We start from the raw sequence: 20,791 nt of genomic DNA, 5'->3' as shown, positions 1-20,791 counted from the left end.
CATCACTCACCCATCACCATGAGTTATGGGTGTTCCTGGGAAAATACGGCCTCATGTTGTACTCTTCTATAACTGTTGCTTCCGGCCAAAATGTGATCTGGAATGTTGCAAACAATGTACCATGTATGTTTGATTAAATGTATTGCTTGCAAAGGGGTGAATAATTTCAATGATTTGAATGCCAGAGAAGGTTGAAATTATAAAGCTTTTTGATCCTGCCTGGGAATGATAGTGATTTTAAATTGAAATATGGTCTGGTTATGCCACTCGATCATACTGCTCTAAAGTGCATTGATGGAACCTGTCAACATAAGATCTATTTTGGCAGGCGGGGGGCTTTTCAAGGCTACATGTCTCATGTTTGGAGCATTATTCTATCCTATTTCAGAGAGGGACACGGCGCAGTTAGGGCGGAAGTGAACATGGAGCAGAAGCAAAATCCAATATATTTTTTTCCAGACACCTCTAAATGGGCACAGGTCTACTTTAAGAATTCTATTAAATTATTGATCATTCCTAGTGGTCAATATATTCTGACCTATTTGGAAACTTTAATGAGCAGTAAATTGCAACTTGAATGATGAGCAGATTGTGTGGGGAAAATATGGAAACTTTAAACAAGAGATTGATGGCAAAACCTAAACACAGAATTTGAAGTTAAAGAGGCAAAAAAAGTTAATGTAAAATAAATTAAATGTAATTTTGCATGTGCATTTATTTGTATTAATTAGCAGAGACAGAACAGCTGTCCCTGTTCTGTCCACAGATGTTCTGTACACGAGAAGATATGATCTTGCAGAGTAACCCCAGGTCTGGGATATTTACAGTAGAGTAAACCATTTGCTTTTAGAATGAAACAGTTACCATAGGATGGATAAAGGGACATGAGGCATAGAGAAGTGGATTATAGAGCCGTACACACCATAACACTGAATAAATGCACAGATCAGTCATTTCAGAATGTCGAGTATTTTGTGTAAAGGAGTGGAACAGAGGATAACCCTGAATTGATTTGTAAAAATAATGAGTACACACGGGAGAAAGACCGGCAGTGGATTGAGCACCACTGTGAGACCCATTTGAGCGCACTGCGTTTTTAAACACAGCTGTGGACATTTAAACTATGAAATCAAGTAAACTCAAACTGCATGCATTTAAGAATGAATGGAAGTAAAGCTGTTAATGGATAAAGCATTACAGTGAAATCGAGAGAATTGCCGGTCGATTTTATTCAGTTGGGAACAAACGAAGGCTCTTAGGCTATTAGGCTATTGACAGGCATTGAGGAGACGGGATAGCCGGGTGGTGCTGGTCGAGCATGGAACATCAGAAGACTATTACTTTGAAGAAATAGTACTTTAGCCCCCCTGAAGTGACTTAGAAATGAGAGAATGGACAGTGGAGCGTTGAGAATGCTTGGAAGCTCGTAGCATACTCAATCCCTGGACAAAACTCCAAAAAGGAATTAAAGAAAGCACATTTTGAGGGGCGTTTTTTTTTTTTTCTCACGGTTGTCTTTTCACAGTTGTCATATGAGGCATATTATTTTAAATGCACCAGATGAAGGTTCAGTAAAATCAACGTAAAGGAACCAAAACATGTTGAGGACAAGAAGCAACATATTGTTAATGTGATTAACTTGGTCAGAAGTGCACAGACTATGTCAAGAGACGTTGTGTCTACACAAGCAACCTTTGGGGCTCTTGTAGTTTGTTAGCTCGGCACTTTGGATGTCTGTGCAATGAATAACACTTTGACAAAAAGGTGCTGTTTTATGTTAAAGAAAACATATATTTGTTTAATGTGTTGATTTTAATTGAGTCCTGTTCTAAATACGATTATCAAATATAATTATTAAGTAACATTGGAAACAATTATTTGAATTCTGGTTTTGACGGGCCCGACACACACAACACCTGCAGGTATACGAGGGGTGTCTATGGAGCAAATTCTTGCTTTCGATAAGTGCAGAAGTCCTTAGTGCACCACAGGCTTTATAATAAAAAGGCATGGGTTCCTCCTATTGTGAAATAGTAAACACAATGAAGGGCATTAAAGAGAGAGTGATTGTGCAAAGACGGAGATGCCCCATGAAGGACCTGCAGAGGAGGGAGTATTGAGGGAGATTGAAAGGGGACAAATGACAAGTGGAAATGTTCTGTGCCAAGTGGAGTAAAAGAGAGGAGTACAGAATGAGTTCAATGAGGATGATGGATAAGTAGTCAAGTGCACTGCGGACTATGGTGCGATCAGAATCTTAGTGGAGTGAAAAGTGAGGTAAGGGAAATCCTACAGATGTAATTAATTGCTACAGTGCGTGATCACTGTCAAAAAGAAAATGCAGGTTGTGTGTTTTAGGAGATGGGATGAGGTGAAACAGGTGAACAAACAGAAGAGAGGAGAGGAGAGGATGGGTGAAGCATTGGAAACTCCGAATCAAATCTCCATGGTTTGGAAGGGTAACGCTTCAGGGACTGGCGTGTCATCCATTAAGGTATAGTGGAAAGGCCGGTTGCAGCATGCAAATAATCTTAGAAATAAAGAAGTGTGTGTCATCTACAAAGTGATGATATGAAAAACAAAGGAGGAGAAGATTTTCTTGTCAAACAAGGTGTTCGGGGTGAATAACAGGGACAAAGACATTTGACGGACAGCGACTGAAAGGGGAGTGAAACAGGACTTTTCTGCATTCCATGAAATGGAAGAGGAGTGGCTGGCTAAGTATGAGGCAATGCTGTTCTGTGCTTGGAATAAGATGAGAGAGTTGAACAGAAAGATGAGTTTCTGAAGGTGTTAACTGCAACAGAAAGATCAGGAAGATGAAGATAGATGATGGATGAGAGCTATAAGTGCTAGTTAGGATTTTAGCGAGGTGTGAGTGAGTGCTGCTTCCATGGAGTAACTGCTGCTGTACCCATAGGAAGGGGTCACTGTGTGTGTGTGGAGTACAGGTGTGTGGTGGAATTGTAGAACACCATACATTTTAAACTCTTGGTGATTAAGAGAGATGGGGATGTAGTTGGTGAGGTTGTTGTGGTTAGATGTAGGCATCTTTAAGCCAGGTTTGATGGCAGTCACAGTAAAGCAGGCTGTGAATAGCACAGAACACATGAGGATGTTGGAAGTTAGTGAGAGGTAGGCTTAGAGAAGATGTGGCAGTGTTTTGATGATGCTAGATATTAAGACCTCAACAGGAGAACGAAATGAGTCAGATGTTCATAGGCTGGTAGCCAGTTCCACCAGAATGGTAGGTGAAAGTTAGAAATAGAGCAAGGGTTTGTGGTGACTGAAGCGGGACAGGAAAGGGGGAGGAGTGAGAGAAAGATGTGGATTCAGGGTCTAATGGGTTTTAGACATTTTAGCAGTGAAGTAACAAGCACAGTCATTGGCAGAGAGAATGGGATGCTGAACGTTTTTATGGGCCCAACATTGACTAGAAATATCTAGGAAGTTTGTAGGGGTGGGAGGATAGAGAAGAGATGAGGTTAGAGTAGTTGCTGTCATGGGTTTTGACCCATGTTGAATCAATAGACTGGGTAAATGTGGGGATGAGCTTCGCCGCCCATTATTCTATCACAGAACAAACTAAATCAATAGACTGGGTGGATGTGGGGATGAGCTATCGCCGCCCACATTCACGCCAGAATAGGAGAACTGCACAGTTGGCACGAGACCACTCCAAAGATACAACCTTCTTGTGGGGAATTCATTTTCTTAATCCCAAAAATGGTTGCATTACCAGTACTCACCACTATCAGAAAGCCGGCGTTTTAAAACCACCAGACTTTTGTGTAAAACTGAACAAATGAAACAAAACCAGACCAAGGAAAGACTTGCTAAGAGGTGGATACAATGTAAAACTATATTCTGAAATGACTTGAAGGAAGTAATTATTTAATGTATATGTAAAAATTGTAAGTGATTTAAACTGGGAACAAAAAGTGACATTTAGCTGAAACCTGGCTTAATGAAACTGAATTCTGCCTGACAACTACCCCCGACAGGAGTTGATACTGGATCAACAGCTGTGTTCCCAGGCCTGGCTGCCAGGCCTGGCTGCATCCTGAGGTCACATGGCCCTGTTGATTAGATTAGGGGTGGAGCAGCTGGGGACTACAGGGAGGTGAACAAAGGCCTGTCCTGGACTCAGGCAAATGTTATATTGGGGGCGTCGTAAAAGTGGCTTCCTCTTGGCAGAAACGGGGAGGGGCAGCCCCCTCTGAGGACAGATTGAGCTTAAAGAAAGTGGGCAAACTGGTTTCTCAACCATGTGACCTGGGAAGACACACCCCTGTTGGCCAGAATATGATTTTAAGAAAGATGTATAACTCATGGTGGGGACTTGTCAAAATTATCTAAATGATACCATAATTCTTGTGATTTTTCTGCCCACATTTTAAGAGGTTTTAGGACCCGGTGGTATGATCTGGGGGTTTACGAGCGGAAAAGAGGCTGTTACTCTAAATGTATGCATGTTAAAAATCTGACACTTCCTCATCTAAATGTCCACATGCCTTGCACACAATTGTATAAATTTGGAGAAAAATCCGATATGGGGAAAGCTACTAAAAAGCGCAAAAAGTTACCATTTCTTTACCCAAGCTCCTAGAAACGCCAGGGTCAGAACAGTGCCTCCCATCAGTAATGCATGATGTGTGTATGCAATGACAAACAACTGTGTATCTGATAAATATGTATTTGGGTCAAATATAGATTTGTGTGGAAACTGACCAAGGGAGGATCCTCTGACCCATAAAACCTACAGCATCACTCTGACTCACATTTCCTTCCCCCAATCATGGGAGAGGGGAGAATTGGGCCAATGACAAGTAGAGAGGGGCAGGCTTAGCTAGGCCTAGGCACACACCCATTTTCAAAACACATAAAAAGAGACTGCTGGGACAGGTAGAGACATTCAAATCCAGTTGCTGCGGAGCGTTTTGCCAGACCACACAACATCCAGAAGATACCAGTTCCAGACTGACTCCAGCTACATACTCCAGAACCTAGAACTTATACTTTAGAACCTAAATCAGAGGCCTAAAACCACAAGCTGAGTTCTCTGCAGCAGGCCTCTAATCATTGCAAGCTACTCACAGCCGGGCGAGCTGCTTGAATCCCTTGCCAAGAACTTTTGCCAGGACCAGTGCAGAGACCGCTGTATCCGGACAGACCAGACCAGTGCGAGACCTGACCAGACCAGACCATGCAGAACCGCAGACCCAGAGACCAGATCGCTGTGAAGTGCCGCTAGCCTGATTGATCAGATCCGTGACGAGACCCAGTCCTTCCAAATATATTGTGAGAACAGCTAGGACGGGGCAAAACCAAATCTCTTAGTTTAAAGTAATATAATTCAATCTATTTAACCTAAGTAGAACTGCATCCTAACTGTCACCTGTCATTTCTAAAGCTGAACCACTGTCATTTGTCAATTCTGCAGCTGCAAAGCTGTCACCTGTCATTTTGAGTTTACTTTAAATCCAAAAAACAACCTTTACAAAATCGTTCATATCTCTGGAACCGTTTGGGCTACGAACTTGGTTTAACTTTCCTCTCTAAGCTTAGGATCTAAGCTTTCCAACAATCCTTATACTTTTTCCGCAATCACGATTCACGCACTCGCAAATTTTACCGCGATTTGGTTAAAAATCCAGCCACGTGTAACCATCAGCAGTCATTTCTTTCCTTGCTAAAAATGTGTTGGCCTCTTAATCACCATCTCTGAATCATTGCTAAAGTGAGCCTGAACTCATCCCAAGTATCTCTCACTCACCCTGAACCTCCTAAAGGGAATTAAAAGCATTTCAGCATATTTCTCACTTCATTGCCACCACATTCAAAGCACTTGGGCCTGTGTTTTAAAACTCATACCGGTTTTCTCTAAGCTTGCTGGGGGGGAACTGAATTTCGTATTGTATTTGATTGCATTCCTGAGAACTGTGTGCTCCTCTTTCCATCTACTTCCATGTCTTACATTGCATAGGGGATGGGGGTGAATTGCCAGAGAAAAAGTGATTATATTATCTTTTGCTAAAATCATCTCAAGTATTTCTGTAATGCATTTTATTCCTCATTGCTTTTCCCTTGAAATCATAAAATTATTTTTGCGACTTGATCTCCTATACTAACTCCTCATTGATTATAAAGAAGTGTGCTAGTGTCAGATTACCCATTGTTGATTAACATTATATTTATAAGGGCAATATCGATTATTAATTTATTATAAAAGCGTGGTATCTATATTTGTCTTATTTCTCAAATAAACCTTTTAAACTTGCAAAACAGAACTACTTCTTGGCTCAGTGGGGTCAGGGGGATTCTAAGAGAGGGGTGTTATATAGGGGTAGTCATCCAGAACTCATGAACTGGACATAAAGATATATCAATAAGGGTTTCCATTCAGTATCCCAGACTAGGCATTGACTTAGCTGCAGTGTTGAATTGAATCTTCTTACATTGCACGACGTTCAGAACAGAATGAATGGCAGAGGCAATAAGGTGTAAACAGTCGGTATAGTTGGCAAGGAGAGAAATAGGGAGCTGGAAAAGAAAAGGCTGAGTATAGAGAAGTGAAGAAGAATCCGGGTGTAGTGGAGTTTAGAGATTTTGCATGTATTACAAAACACCTAAACAGGTGGCTATCCTGCTTTGTTGCTAAAAACAAAAACTATCAAGCAGAACATGCCTTCTGACACATGGTCTTATTCATCATCTATGCCTATTTTCTGTTTTGAGGGGTTCAGATTTCCTTTTTGTGTCAGTGTGCCCCCTCTGCCCCCCAAGTGTGCCAGTGTGCCCCCTCTGTCCCTGAGTGTCAGTGTGCCCCCTCTGCCCCCCAGTGTGCCAGTGTGCCCCCTCTGCCCCCAGTGTGTCAGTGTGCCCTCTCTGCCCCTGAGTGTGTCATAGTGCCCCCTCCGCCCCCGTAAGTGTGTCAGTGTGCCCCCTCTGCCTCCCAAGTGTGTCAGTGTGCCCCCTCCACCCCCCGAGTGTGTCAGTGGGCCCCTCTGTCCCCCAAGTGTGTCAGTGTGCCCCCTGTGCCCCCCGAGTGTGTCATTGTGTCCCTCTGCCGCACTGTTTGTCAGTGTGCCCCCTCTGCCCCCTAAGTGTGTCTGTGTGCCCCCTCTGGGCCTTAATTCCATCAGGACACCCTCCTCTCCACCCTTCCCTTCTTTACAGTCCCCTCTTCTCCCCTTCCCCCTTTCTCTCAAAGTCCACCTCACACCCCCTTACCCTCCGTGAGGTTTCCCCTTCCCCCCTCATACCTTTCCTGCCTGCATCCTTACCCCTTTCCCCTCTTCTCCTCCCCCCTCCCTTCTCCTCCTTGCCCACCCTTCTGCAATTCTCCAGCTCTACCCCAATTGCCGTTAGGCATAGTAATTGTAGTTGCCTGCCTTTTGCAACCTCTTATCCCCCCCTCTCCCTCGCCTGTCCTTTGTAAGCTAGGCACTACCCCAATTGCCGTCAGGCATAGTAATTTGTAGTTGCCTGTCTTTTGCTGCCTCTTCCCCTCCCCTCCTTCCTCTCCCTCCCCTGTCCTGTGTAGCCAGGCACTACCCTAATTACCGTCTAGCGTATTCATTGTAGCTGCCTGCCTACTTCATCCTTTTCGCCCTTCCCCTCTTTCACCTCTTTCTTCTTCTTTCATTTTAGCACTTACTCTTATCAACGTCCCTGGACTTCTGATAAAAGCTTGTCTGTCCTCCCCCGCTCCCTCCTTGTTTTCTCCTCCCACTCCCTCCCCAGCACTATCTTGGTAAGTCGCTGACCCTTTTAAGATGGTCAAATGTTTTGTTCCTCTCCTCTTCCCTTCTCCCCTCCCTCCCGACCTCCATCCCCCCCTCCTCTTGTCACTCTTGCACTGAAACAATTGCTGCCAGCCCTTCCTCTCCCCTATTGTTTCCATGCACTTGTACTATCTGTTATGCTTTGATAGTTATTTTTCACATTCTGATTTGTTTCAAGGACCTGTAAGAATGTTACTGTATTTCCCCATGCTCCCTCCCTCCTTGAAGCACTTTGAAGCACATTGTGCATAGGTGCTATACAAATAAACAATCAATCAATCAATCAATGCTGTTTTGCTGCACCCGCAAGTCAGCAGCTAGCTCCCTGTAATGATAAACGGTTGGGAGACAGTTCCAGAATAAGCAACTAAGACATATCCAGAAGAGTACCAAGGCTCATCACGCACAGTGCTGAGTGGAAATGTCCTTTACTCAGCCAGTCTCTTTGTTATGTGTGTAATCATGTGCTTTTAGTCATGTATTTAGTGATGCTGCTGTTTGTTATGCTGTATTGCTTAGTAGTTGCTTTACTTATATATTCCTCATATTTCTATTTTGAAAACCACTTCTGGTGTGTTATAAAAGTTCTCAGCATTTTTACTGAATTTGGAGCAATGTCCAAATCACTTCCTATGTTTCAAATTAATATTGCTATTTCTGCTTCTATGTCTCAAACCATGTATGTTCATATTTGTAATAAGTTAGATAAGTTATATTGAAATACGTTCTTTCAAAAGTGCATTCACTATTTTATGTTCATGTTTAGGATGAAATTGATGTAAACCACCACAAATATATGTCATAGTTGGTGGAACCAGCAGACCAGCTATTTCCATAGGAGCACATCCCCAAGGAGTGGTTGTGGAGAAGTGTTCCTATCTGTACCAGTAGGACCCTAATTTCCCCACCAGGTTTCCCATTAAGGAGTGTTTTTGCCGTATTGTCCCATTTGGGAGTTTTTGTTTCCGGTCCTTGGCTACTACTAGCACAGTTAACATTACTGAGTTTTGTCAAGCTGGGCAATTGACAGTAGTATGGGTGAGGATCGCACTGTATTCTTTTTTGGTCAATTTCACAAGTTCTTGGTTTGAAGGGACCCAACAATGTTGAGCTTCTGCCCCTTGAGCGTTTCTGAAATCAGCTTAGTTACCTTTTCACCAAATGTTCACGTGGCCCCCTATCACTTAGATATCTTTAATGTGTGCTTTACATGTTAACAATGTGTGTCTCAATGGCCAGCCTACCGTACAAAAATAGTTGACGTATTTGTAATGAACATGTTCACATTTAAGATGACATAAAAGTGTTATTTAAAATAAGATCAGTTTCCGCATCGTTTGGCTCTCCATATGTTTTGGGCTACAACAACCATCAGCCCTCAGCAGCGTAGTCTATGGTGATGAGTCATGGGAGTCATATTCCAAACCATTTGGAGAGTCACAGATTGTAGACCCCACATATAAGGCATTGGAGAAAAAAAATATATAAAATGCAAACTGATACTAGAACAATATCTTAAAGGGATCTGAATAACTTTGGATATTAACCTTCTTCTGGCTTAAGCCGCATAAGCAAATAGTTTTTTCAATGGGATTGCACAATTGTAAACCGCTTTTTTAATTTATGACTTTTGAGTCTTCAGTTCAAGAACAACAGTGCTGAGAAACATATGCTTTTCATGTTCTTAAAAACTAAAAACCAACCTTTTTAAACACGATGGGTTCTTCTTCCCAAACGGGGTTAATTGCATTGCCTTGGGAGGTTTTCGTCTTGAATGCTTTTCGTCGGGTGTCCACAGGAAGACCAAACATGTCTATTTCTACATACGTGCCAACTTTCTTATCAGAAAGAAACTGTCCTGAAATGATCTAAATAAATAACACAAACAGTTTTTATTTCCACAGTAAATCCATGCTCTGAAAAAAGCAGATACTACACGTTAAATGATAGTACAGCTATTCTTTGCATCATTAAGGGGACCTTCCGCTCACTGTCCAATCTCCACTGCATGGGTTTATAAAGCATCTAGAGCCCCTCACATCCATTCAGAACATGAAAGGTATGACGATTAAAGAAGAGATCAAGGGCATCCTGCTATGGAAAGGTTGGGTTTAATACATGTCCAAAAAGAAATGGACATTGAAAAATAATGATACATTCATCAATATACTGCAAAAACGAAGTGAGTTGTACCATAAAGTTAAGGTCAAGCTAAGTTTTCTATGAACAGTTTAAAATGAAAGTCAACAACAGACAAGGAACCAGACAATAACACAACTCACTTCTCATTTAACGAACTAAGCACCAACAAGATACATATGCTTGATAGTTATTGGAAATAAAGGTGTTGCATGTTTTGCTTTCAAATGTGTGCAGTTTATGACAAGGGCGACAAAATTATTAGATCTTTATCAAAATGCAAGCTGTCTTTTTCCTCAAATGATGCTTTTTTTGTGGGGAAGGCACTCATTGATACTCTATCATCACTCCACATATCTCATCCCATTCTTGTTAAACCGACGAGCACTGCACCAGGAGAAGGTACATTAGAAGTATTCTTATTCTGATCATTCATGGACAGCTGTAGACTCTCTGGGCCTGATTTTTTAAGAAAGATTTCAATGGGACCTTCCCATTCTAAAACATTTGAGTAAATCAGGCCCTTTGTGGGAACCTCCTACATACATCTTTTAACTTAACAAGTCTGCCATGTTACCCTAACAAACATGAACATTAGTCCAATGAAAATAACCTCACTTGCAGACATCTTATTGTCATTTGGATTCAAGCACGCCTCCTGGTGCGTGTTTTTCTTTTGAGGATACTGACTATACATTTGAAATGTGTGGCATTGTCCTAACTTGCTTGAAAAAAATGGAGATCAGTTCAAAAAGGGCTTTACAGTGTGTGTTATAGGATGTGCCCATTCTAATCCCCTTTGTGGATTTAGATGTACAATTGCGAAATCTGTGACCGCCACCGGGGTATTTCTCAGTAATGCAAAGCACAGCCCATACATTGTGATGCTCATTTGTGTGAGAGAAATAGACGGGATCCCCCTGTGCCTTTAAGAATAAGGCCAGCCCAATGCATGTGTTTGACCTTACTGAGCAGTGTTGTCAACTTGGGGCATAAACAGTATGAATCTGTTCTGTCCCATTTCCATTTCTATCACCTAAATGGTCACCTGTGTATATGTTAGCACATGGCATGCTGTTTGCGCTTCACTGATGCCAGTTCTGTCGATCGGGCACCGGAAGGGATTTTCCCCCATCCTTTGCTGCCTGTGCTCATGCACAAATACCAATGCACTGATCACAAATCTGTTTGGGAAAAACAGATGTGAATTACATGGTGGCTTCCCATGTATTTCATATTGGCTGATATTCAAGTGTGTTTGATGGAGTGATCAGTGTGGCAAGGACCTCAAAATGGGAGCAGGCTGCATAGTGCCAGTAAAAAAAAAAAAAAAAAAAATCTGTTAGTTTGTTGCACATGTATGGAAAACAAAACCATTAAATAAACGAGGAGTATGTGTGCACAGGGGTGGAGCCAAATTGTGAGGACTGACAACTCCCAAGGACCCTTGGTCCTTAATACTGCACTGTAAGGCCATGACAATTATTTCAGTTGGAGATATACTTGGAGATATAACAATGCATTGCTGTGTGGCTCTGAACTGGAGCAGCAGTTCCAGGTATGGCAATGAGATGGTGCCCCGACATCTGTGACTTAACTGAAATGGCCTAATTTACTCTAATATTAAAGGTGGAAGTATTTTGTTCTTGCATATTTTTAAACACGCCATAACACTGATGATGTTTGTAAACACTCCTCCTTCAGTCTCATAATAATGTAGGTATGGCCAACTATTTTAAGAAGGAAGAGCAGATTAAAATGGTGAGGCTATCAGATAATGTTTCCATATACGTGGCAGAATTGATGGCAGTGAATATAGTATTGGTTAGAGCTATGGAGAAATGGCTGGCAAAAGTAGTTTTATTTGTGGACGCGCTGAGTATGTTACAAGCATTAAATTAATGGAACGGTGATAGGAAAGATATAGTGTTGCGCATTAGACATTGGCTGGAAAAAAGCACAGTGGGAGGGATGGGGATTGAGTTGGCATGGATCCCCAGTCATTGTGGCATATCGGGTAACAAGTTGGTGGACAGGGCTGCATATGAGGCCACGACCAGAGAAGTAGTGGATATAGAGATCCCCTTAAATGTGCCGGAGGTTCAGGAGGCTGTGAAAAGCAGAGTTAAGGGAGAATGGCAAAGCAGATGGGATACTAGCAGGAAGGGGAGGCACATGTATGTGGTACAAAAGAAGGTTCACTTTGAGAGTTGTGTTGGGAATGCAGAGTTGGCAGACAGAGAGGAAACTATCCTGAAGTGAGCCATGCAGGTTTGAAAGTATGTAAGTATAAGATGGGTAGCATCACTTTGGCGAATTGTGAGGTCTTACCTCTGACAATTGTCTTACCTTAGCCAGGGCCATTTTTGTTAATAAACAGGACTACTGTAACACCCTCCTCTCTGGCACCTCCACCAAAAACATCTCCAAACCACAAATGATTCCAAATAATGCCCTCCTTGCCGCCTGGGGCATGAAATGCACAGATCACATTTCTCAAGCAAGGCGGGATGCCCACTGGCTACCAGTCAAAGCCTGTATTGAGTTCAAGATCTTGTCGTACACACACTGCTGCATCCACAACATCGCAATCTCCTTCCTTAACCAGTGAATATCCATAAAAGCTAAACAGTGCTGTCTTCGCTCTTCATCTCCCTGGTCCTATTTACACCCAGACACAATAGAAAGTGAGCGGGGGGAGTGAGCTTTCCTGTCACTTCACCCACACGGTGGAACGCCCTACCGCCATCCATCCATCCATCCATCCATCCATCCATCCATCCATCCATCCATCCATCCATCCAAAAAGAACCATCATATATACTTTTCAGGAAATGCCTGAGAACCTGGTTGTTTAACAAACACAATAAAGACTCTATTGAGCTATGTCTTTACACATTCTGGCTACCTTTGCCTATGATGAAAATTGTCATCAATGTTACTCTGTACTAGCACCATCATACATATCGGTCTGGGCGCGGTGAACACATGTAATGAATAAATGGTTACATGCGAAAGCAAAGCAGAATGGCTGCATTTGGCGGTAGAGCACACCTTCTGGTAGATACTACTTCTAATTTATTTACATCTATTAATGCTTTGAAACACATCGTGTATAGGCGCTGTATAAATAAACTATTATATCATATTAACAATGCAAATTGAGTAGAAGGATTCATTTTATGTTAATGCCTGTAGCTGGTGCCTGTAGCACTAACAGATCAAGAAAATGTACCATCATCACCGTTTTTATGGAGTCTCACAGCAGAATATGAAACAACAGTCGTGGGCATGGAGGTGAGCGTACAGTAGTAAGAGGAAATAAAGAGGCTATGACATGTGACAATGAGTGCTTTGATATCACCCGGGAAAGCTGGTCTTACATTTTTATTTGTTTTATTTTTTATTGTGATATGGTTTCAAAAATACAATCTTTCACAGATTCTCAGGAATACGTAACAACACAAGTATAATGATGAAAAACACAAGTATAATACACACAGATTAAATGCTCAATCTGAAATTCGAAAATGCAGTCATTCATAATTAATCCTAAAACCCTTTGTAAGTCTCAAATACACAATTAAAACAATAGCCACAGTTCATCAATACAATTGGATATACATGTTCAAATTGATTCATGAAGCCTCTTCAAAACTCAATGAAGAATCTATATAGAGACAGAAGCAAAGCAATGCTTTCCCCTATCATCATTCGTGACCATAATGACAAATCAGCGTGTGCAAATTCAGCATGAACATAAGATCTAAAGTGCAAGTGCTTCAAAGTGCTACTCAACGGACAATGTAAAGTTAGGGATTTTAGCATTTCCGGTTCCTCACATTTGGTCCAGAGATGACACTAACAGTTGAGCAGACAAGAGAAATTCTAGGCCCCTTACACTCTAATGTAGGGAGATGGTTCATTTTAAATCTCATTTAAGCTGAGCGGGCCTGATTGAAAGGAAATATACAGGGAACTTTAAGTGTGGTCTGAACTTCCTTAAATAGCCGTAACTGTGTGCGCTACCACCATTCTGGGTCAGTCTTATAGGAGACTAGTTCTAGATCATCAGGCCCCGGGGCCCTAGAGGCTTTAGCTTTAAGAATATCATGAAAGACATCTTCATATGTCCATTGGGAACTTGCCCCCTCGGAATATGTTTCACAAGTAAAATCTGTTACATAATCAGTCTCTATTTTGGCATAGACCGTCCCATAATATTGAGTTTTTTTTTTCCTCATCGATGATACACTTATCAGTTAAAATAGAATTATTTGTGATCTTATTTGGTAATTTCCAAAACCTCGAGCCGTTAGAATTATTCAATAGCTTCAAGGTAGTTTGATTATCTTGTATACTTAACTGTATCTTTATCGACTTCATCTCATTTCTGTATCCCTATAAAAAACATATTCCGTTCATAAACCTCAGGCTCTATGTCAGATCTACGCAAAAGTTCCCTAAGTTGTCTTGTCGTATCCCTCTTAGTACTTGCCACTCTGCCATCAAAAGCATGTGGATGGTTCTCAAATACCCTTTGCCAGCTTTTATTTGCTATTTTCTTTAGACAACACAACACAGTCTCGTTAAAACGCTCAACAGAATACATGTCACAAGGATGTATAAGGTGGTCTTTCACCGCCCTCTGCGTGTAAAATCAGAAGGCACCATACCTTTACGGACAGGGTGTTCGCCACGATGCCATCTACAGTACTTTCAGTGAAGGGGTCGAAATGCTTGTCCGGTCTTCTCATGAACTCTGGCTTTAACCGGTACCCGCTTTTGCCATTGTATTCATACATCCCCATGTTCAATTGCATAGATAGGTCTGAGGGCACAGAAAAGAAGTGGGAATCACATAGCTATTCAAGGAGCTATAACACACCAGGCACCAGAGAGAATACATGTCTTTGTTTAAATGTGTTTGAAGTTTACTTCGAACCGGAAGACTGAGCAGCTCCCATCAGGTATAAGTACATCAGGCGCATAATTGAGTGTCATTTCCCTGCTACAGCTTGCAAGTGTGAAGGGGCATTTGCGCGTTTTCCACAAATACAATGGAGAGAAAGTCAAAATAAAAACTATTGGTTAAAAATGAAGAGGGCTGGCAGTCTCTGTAGGAAGTGAACATAGGTATGTGGTAGGGGAATGACAAAAAAGTCATTACGCTCATTGTAAACTGTTTGGAAAAGTCAAAAGCCTCTGGATCGGCCTGCGTTCCCTTGCCTTTTTACATTACCTCCCCCACCCACCACAGGAAACAAGCAGTAGATCGCCATGTACATGCATGGCTGCCGGAATTACAATGAATGCCTTTCACTACAGTAAATTGCAAGCAGAATCCATAGGGATTCAGTCCTCTCTGACAGCATCGAAATTGCATGTGGGCACAGGCACTGGGCCATTTCTTGCAAGAAGCAGGGGTACAGGCGGGCACAGCGTTACGCTCTATGCCACAGCTCCATGAAGACATTCCTATAATAATGGGCCAAAATATACATAACAGGTGAAGTGCATGTCTTCTCATGTTAATGTCCTTCTGGGTCATTTTGCACCGGATCCAAAATGAGCCCCGATATAAGGGCACCAATTAAATTAGGTCGGGAACTACATAGATGTTCATGGAATCGCAAAGAGCGCAGAAACCAACTTCCAAGTTCTCAAGAATTTACTTTGGATCTGGTTCTCCATTCATTCAGCTGAGTTTTAGTAGCCGGTGATGACTAAAGGTCAAAAAAATAATTTTTTATAAAGAATAGTAATGTTCAGTAACTACTATACTAAGGAAAGGGGCTGGCCAAGACATCACCCACGTTAACCAAAATGAAATATAAAAAATGGACATTGGCTAACTTAAATTTCGAAGATGCAGCACCCTCATCATAAATGTCGTACAATTTCAAAGGATGCAGACTTTCATTTTCTTGCAAACTCAGGATCATATTCTGAGATGGCTGCTAAATGTGAGTTATGGTGCAGATGAAAATACAAAGACGAGGGCAACACATCCATGCACACTTAGCCCTGTGGCAGGCTTTTCCATGGCAAATAGGCCATGATATGGGCAACTTCAGGATGCTTATACATCCCTAATCCAGAGCAGAAGCACCTGGAATTAGCTATGAATATTAGCACTGGTTATTTGGACGTGGACAAATTAGCCAGTGAATTTGCAAGTACCTTTGCTCAACCCCAGAATCAATGTATGATATTTCTGATTCACCCCAGATTAACAACTGGTCTAAAAGGTTGCTCATTTACAAACAAGTTCTCCTCATACACCCGGGCAAATGCTAGTCTACCGGTAGATTGAAGAAAGGGCAACATGGATGGGCAGGAGAACAGAGAGAACCATACAGAACAGCAGTTTACTAATCGTAGTGTCGGTTGACCAGTGTGCCATGACTCGTCTGCAGTATTTGACGGGCATCAGATCCTAATTCCCACTGTGTTGTGAGCTGTCGTAGGGTCTACTGTAGCAAAATGCTTGCCAATGGAAGACCAGGGACAAACATGTGAAAATAACTTCCTCCCCTAACAGTGTATTACAGGTATATAGAATGTATGTCAAATTCACCACTCTAGATATCATGATGCATTCTCTTAAATAAAATGCATGCACATCAGTAATAGTGTTACACGCGTTACCTTACCTATGGTTTGGAAGTTGAGTGCCACCATCTGACAGCCAGCATTCCAGAAGACTTGAGGCATATAGTTTGAAGAGTCAACCCGTGTCCCCTTTGGATAGATCCGACTCAGCTGCATTTTGTTGTATCTTTATAAGATTATTGAGGAATATAAAACTGTTCATGCGAAAAGGTCAGTATTGTATTTGCATTTTTCCATAATGAACACCATGAATCCCCAAAGTATGTTTACCACATTCCACAAATGGATATTATTCTTGCCACCAAGACTTTTTTAAATATTATCTTTAAGGAAAATATGAATGAGTTGCTTATTGGTGTGGCCATATATGTTGGTTATCTGAAAGGTTATTTCCCAGGAAGAACATGTTGAATAGAGGAACTGCTGAACTATGGAGACTAGGAGGAGAGGTTTGTATGTGTGTCCCTTTGAAAGAATGAGTCTAAAACATGTGTTTACAATGCGTGAGTAGGGCATGAAACGTTTACAACAATGGTTAAGATAGTATGAGTCAGTGGGCTATGGGGTGCAGTGCTCTAACAAAGCCTTAAGACATTAGAGACAACTCTAAAAATACATATTTGTTATTTTCTCCCACATTTGTTTTGGTTTTGTCAGAGCACCACATCTCACTGACTTGTTAACTAAAGCATATTTTTAATGAATGGGCATGATAGCACCACACAAATGTGAGCATTTTCCAATAGACATGTACACATATGAAATGAGAATTGAATTAAAAATGATGCATAACAATATAGAGTCACAACATATAGTTGTGCTTTCCCATTGTTTCTGAATGTGTTTGCTATTTAACTTTGAAGAGTTGACAGGCATCAACATGCGGGCTCACAGTTATGTAGATGTGTAACATATTTTGAGACTTGATAATGAAGCTCTACATAGTTTTAAGCACACCGTGATCAGTGATAGATCAATGAAGAACTTTCTTTTTACATCGGATTTAGTATTAGCCATATGAGACAGGAAGCATGTAATATGTGCCATGTAGAGGATTTTGCTTCATCAACAGGTGCAATCAAATCCCCCTTGTAAGACAGCAACCTTTTCAGATACCATTTGGTTACTGACCGAACACGTGGCATTTGAAATAGTGTTAACTTTCTCACAGAATTTGGGCTCTACATTTTAGAATGTGATGTTCCTTCTGATTAATCATTGATACTCTTTATATCCATTCAGTTCTCAGCATTGACAATAAAGAAAAAAACTGACAGCAAGTGAAATCGCGTAAGCTTCCTGAGAATTCTCATCATGAGTGTGTTACATCAATTTCACAACATCCCTGTACTTAAGAGAGTTGCACAACTGAAATGCAGTTAGATAGATCATGTAATGGACAGGTCATATAACGAACTGTGTAAAGTGCTTTTACTTTTTGACTAAAAGACAATTTGGCACAACCAACCTCATACGTTCCTGTAAATGCTTGTTCTGTCACTTAGACTTGTCACCATGACCTCTTCGAAGAAAGCTGTAAATGATAGCATTTGTAGGTATAAGGTATTCACTAAAGACATTTTCAGGTTCATGTCTACAACAATAGCAAGAGGTTTTTATCAGGTCATGTCTTTCAAGATTTCACAAGGCTTTTTCACAAACAAGTGACTATGACTTGCATTTGACTTACACCTGGATATCCGATTCACAGAGATGTCACAATGACAATTTTTCCCTAACTAACTCTTGAGTTACTTCTAGTCAAAAGTAAGTCCGTTTCTTGCAGTGACTTTTTTGGCCATCCCAGAGTGTGCTCCGAGTTTAAGTCAGGAATACGAATCGGATGCTACATTTTAATGATGACGATTCTTCAAATAAAGGATACTCCACAAATTCCACTGGAGATTTTGTCAGTTGCTCAAGCCCCTTGGTTTCCACAAAGGAAGACATTTCAAAGCTTTTGTTATGTTCTGTAAAAATAAACAGAAAGTTAGAATGGAGGGAAACATTCCAGCAGAGAGTGTTTTTGTGGATGGTCTATACAATAGTGCAACATAGCAGCATTATGTCCGATCTCAAGACCTTTACGGTATTTGCATATTGAACTACTTTCATTTCCTGAACTGAATTAGAGTTGCACTTTAACATTAGACAGATACATGGTTACAGTCCATGCATACTGATATTATAGAAAAAACCCTATCTTAGACAGACCCGGGTCTATTTACCAAAAGAAACATTTCCAACAAAAGCACACAATTCAGAAGTGTCAAAAGATATAAATTACTCCTATTTTCCATCAGTTTTTAAATAGTGTGATGGTGCCACACAATTCACAAAGGTTAATCAAAGTAAAATTGTTTCCACTTGTAATTTATACCGTTTGGGGAAATGTGAATTTTCGCAAACAAGCTCATCTGTTGTGAATATGGACATATTTGTTTTCTCTGACCTAGGGCACCCAGACGTCCTGTCTTTTATCGGGGACAACGTGACACGTTTTATGTGCATGTGTATTAAAAGCAGGTTTGTAGCAAGAACCTTGTGATTTTTCGGGCACAACATATTGTAATCCTGCTCCATGTTCTCTTAGCTTTTCCAGTTCAACTGATTTCTCCCTCAAGGAGGTAACACATATATTCTACTTTTCATGTAATCAGCAAATGCTCTGGAGGTTATGATTTAGACATTTTCAAACTGCTGTTTGAGAAAGTACTAATAGCACTGTTGGAACGCCTATTAGACAATTCCAGTGTAGGGAAAATTAAGTCTACTCATCTGCCAATGCACGTACAAATAACCTTAATGTTGGCCCCTGCTACTATGATCCCTTTTTGCAATCCACGGGCAGCAATGGCACTCTTAAGAAATGCCACCAGGCAGGTGTGTAAAAGCCTTGGATTTTTCTATTTTTCTTAATTTATTAAATGATGTATGTAACTGCATCTCAGAAAGGGTGATCTGCTAACCAATTCTCTCTTTCATCAGCTCCCTGCGAAAAGCATAGCAGAGACTGAGCCATGCTTCATTAGTATATTGTTCAGCAGCTACTACTCTCCAGTGGAACAGAGCAGGATCAGAGGTTACATGTGCCCTGTTTGCAGCTGCCCTGACAGCCATGTCACTGCAGCACAGAGTCTGCATTTAATACATACACCACTGTTTCCAAACCACATGCTTATGAGAGTTACTAACCTGCTGACAGTTGTAAACTTTAAATATAATCCATACCTGAGGTTAGCATATGGTGGTTAGTATTTCTCTTAATTATTAAAGACACATCCGGTTAATATCATACATGTGTCAGCACTGTGCTCCAAGCTCAGCTGTTGTAGGGCTATGTTATTTCTGTCCAGGCAGCCTGTCCCTGCCAGTAGCACCGCAAGAGTCTGAATGGCTGTGAATCTCTCATTTGATCCTTTGTGTCATTGGGTAAAACCTCTGTATAGGGAAATAGCCCCTCAGCAGTGATTGTCCTGGGACAGCAGCATTAAAGAGAACATCCTACACAAAAGGAATAGCTTCACACAAGGGTGTTGTATACCAAAGGGCCTTTGATACTATGGAAAAGGGAATGGGGTGCTGTTAGTGTAGACTGAGACAGTTCAGTATTGTTGAATTAGGTTTTAACTTCATTTAGCGGAAAGAAATTTGGATATGACGTCAGAAGGCAAAGACCTCTTGTCTCAAGACCAATGATTGGCTTCCCGTAAAAGAGTGGGTCTCCCATTATGTCGTTGATGCTTCTCTGCACTTTAACCCTTCATGAAGAATCTGTTGGACCCAGCTGGGAGAGAGGTTCTTTCCAAAGTCCTCCAGTTGTGAGATGAAATCAGGTAAACCAAGCAGAGGCAAGCTCTGCTTCCTAGCCAGCCCCAGGGCACATTGGAGTGACCTGCTACCGGAGCAAGTCATGCCTCTCTGCCAGCTACAACAGTAGCCAGTACCTCGAAGGTGAAGGTCCCCTACAGATATTTGCCATCCTCCCATGTATTTGGGAGAATGAAACAATGATCTTTCTTGTCCATAAGCCCCTAGAAGTGACTCCCAGCAACTGAAGAAGGCAAGCAGCATGTCTCCTGCCTTTTGGTGGTTTTCACACGCATTCAAACCAATTCAACCTGTGGTGCTGTCGTTGGCAATTCTTCAAACTCTTCGGTCCACTGTTGCTGCATCCTCAAACCAGTTTGTGGTGTTGCCGCACCAGCTTAGCGCATTGTTGCCTCAGAAGAATTTGAAATGCCACATGT

At 41.5% G+C, this 20,791-nt stretch overlaps 1 protein-coding gene across 11 annotated transcripts in view; it reads right to left on the bottom strand.

Moving 5' to 3' along the window:
* Window positions 1-20,791, bottom strand: part of PLCB1 (phospholipase C beta 1) — a 3,004,223-nt gene that overhangs the window by 844,385 nt on the left and 2,139,047 nt on the right. For all 11 annotated transcript variants that reach the window (XM_069608284.1, XM_069608285.1, XM_069608286.1 and 8 more), the window contains 4 exons: window positions 18,427-18,511; window positions 16,583-16,707; window positions 14,603-14,757; window positions 9,491-9,655 (listed from right to left, as the gene is read on the bottom strand). In XM_069608284.1, the coding sequence (XP_069464385.1) occupies window positions 9,491-9,655; window positions 14,603-14,757; window positions 16,583-16,707; window positions 18,427-18,511 (530 nt within the window). The remainder of the gene's footprint in view (window positions 1-9,490; window positions 9,656-14,602; window positions 14,758-16,582; window positions 16,708-18,426; window positions 18,512-20,791) is intronic.

The sequence above is a fragment of the Ambystoma mexicanum genome, chromosome 4q (genome assembly GCF_040938575.1).
Source record: "Ambystoma mexicanum isolate Mex_15411 chromosome 4q, UKY_AmexF1_1, whole genome shotgun sequence".
NCBI lineage: Eukaryota > Metazoa > Chordata > Amphibia > Caudata > Ambystomatidae > Ambystoma > Ambystoma mexicanum.
The sequence above is the reverse complement of the archived record's forward strand: the minus strand, read 5'-3'. Positions and strand labels throughout refer to the sequence as shown.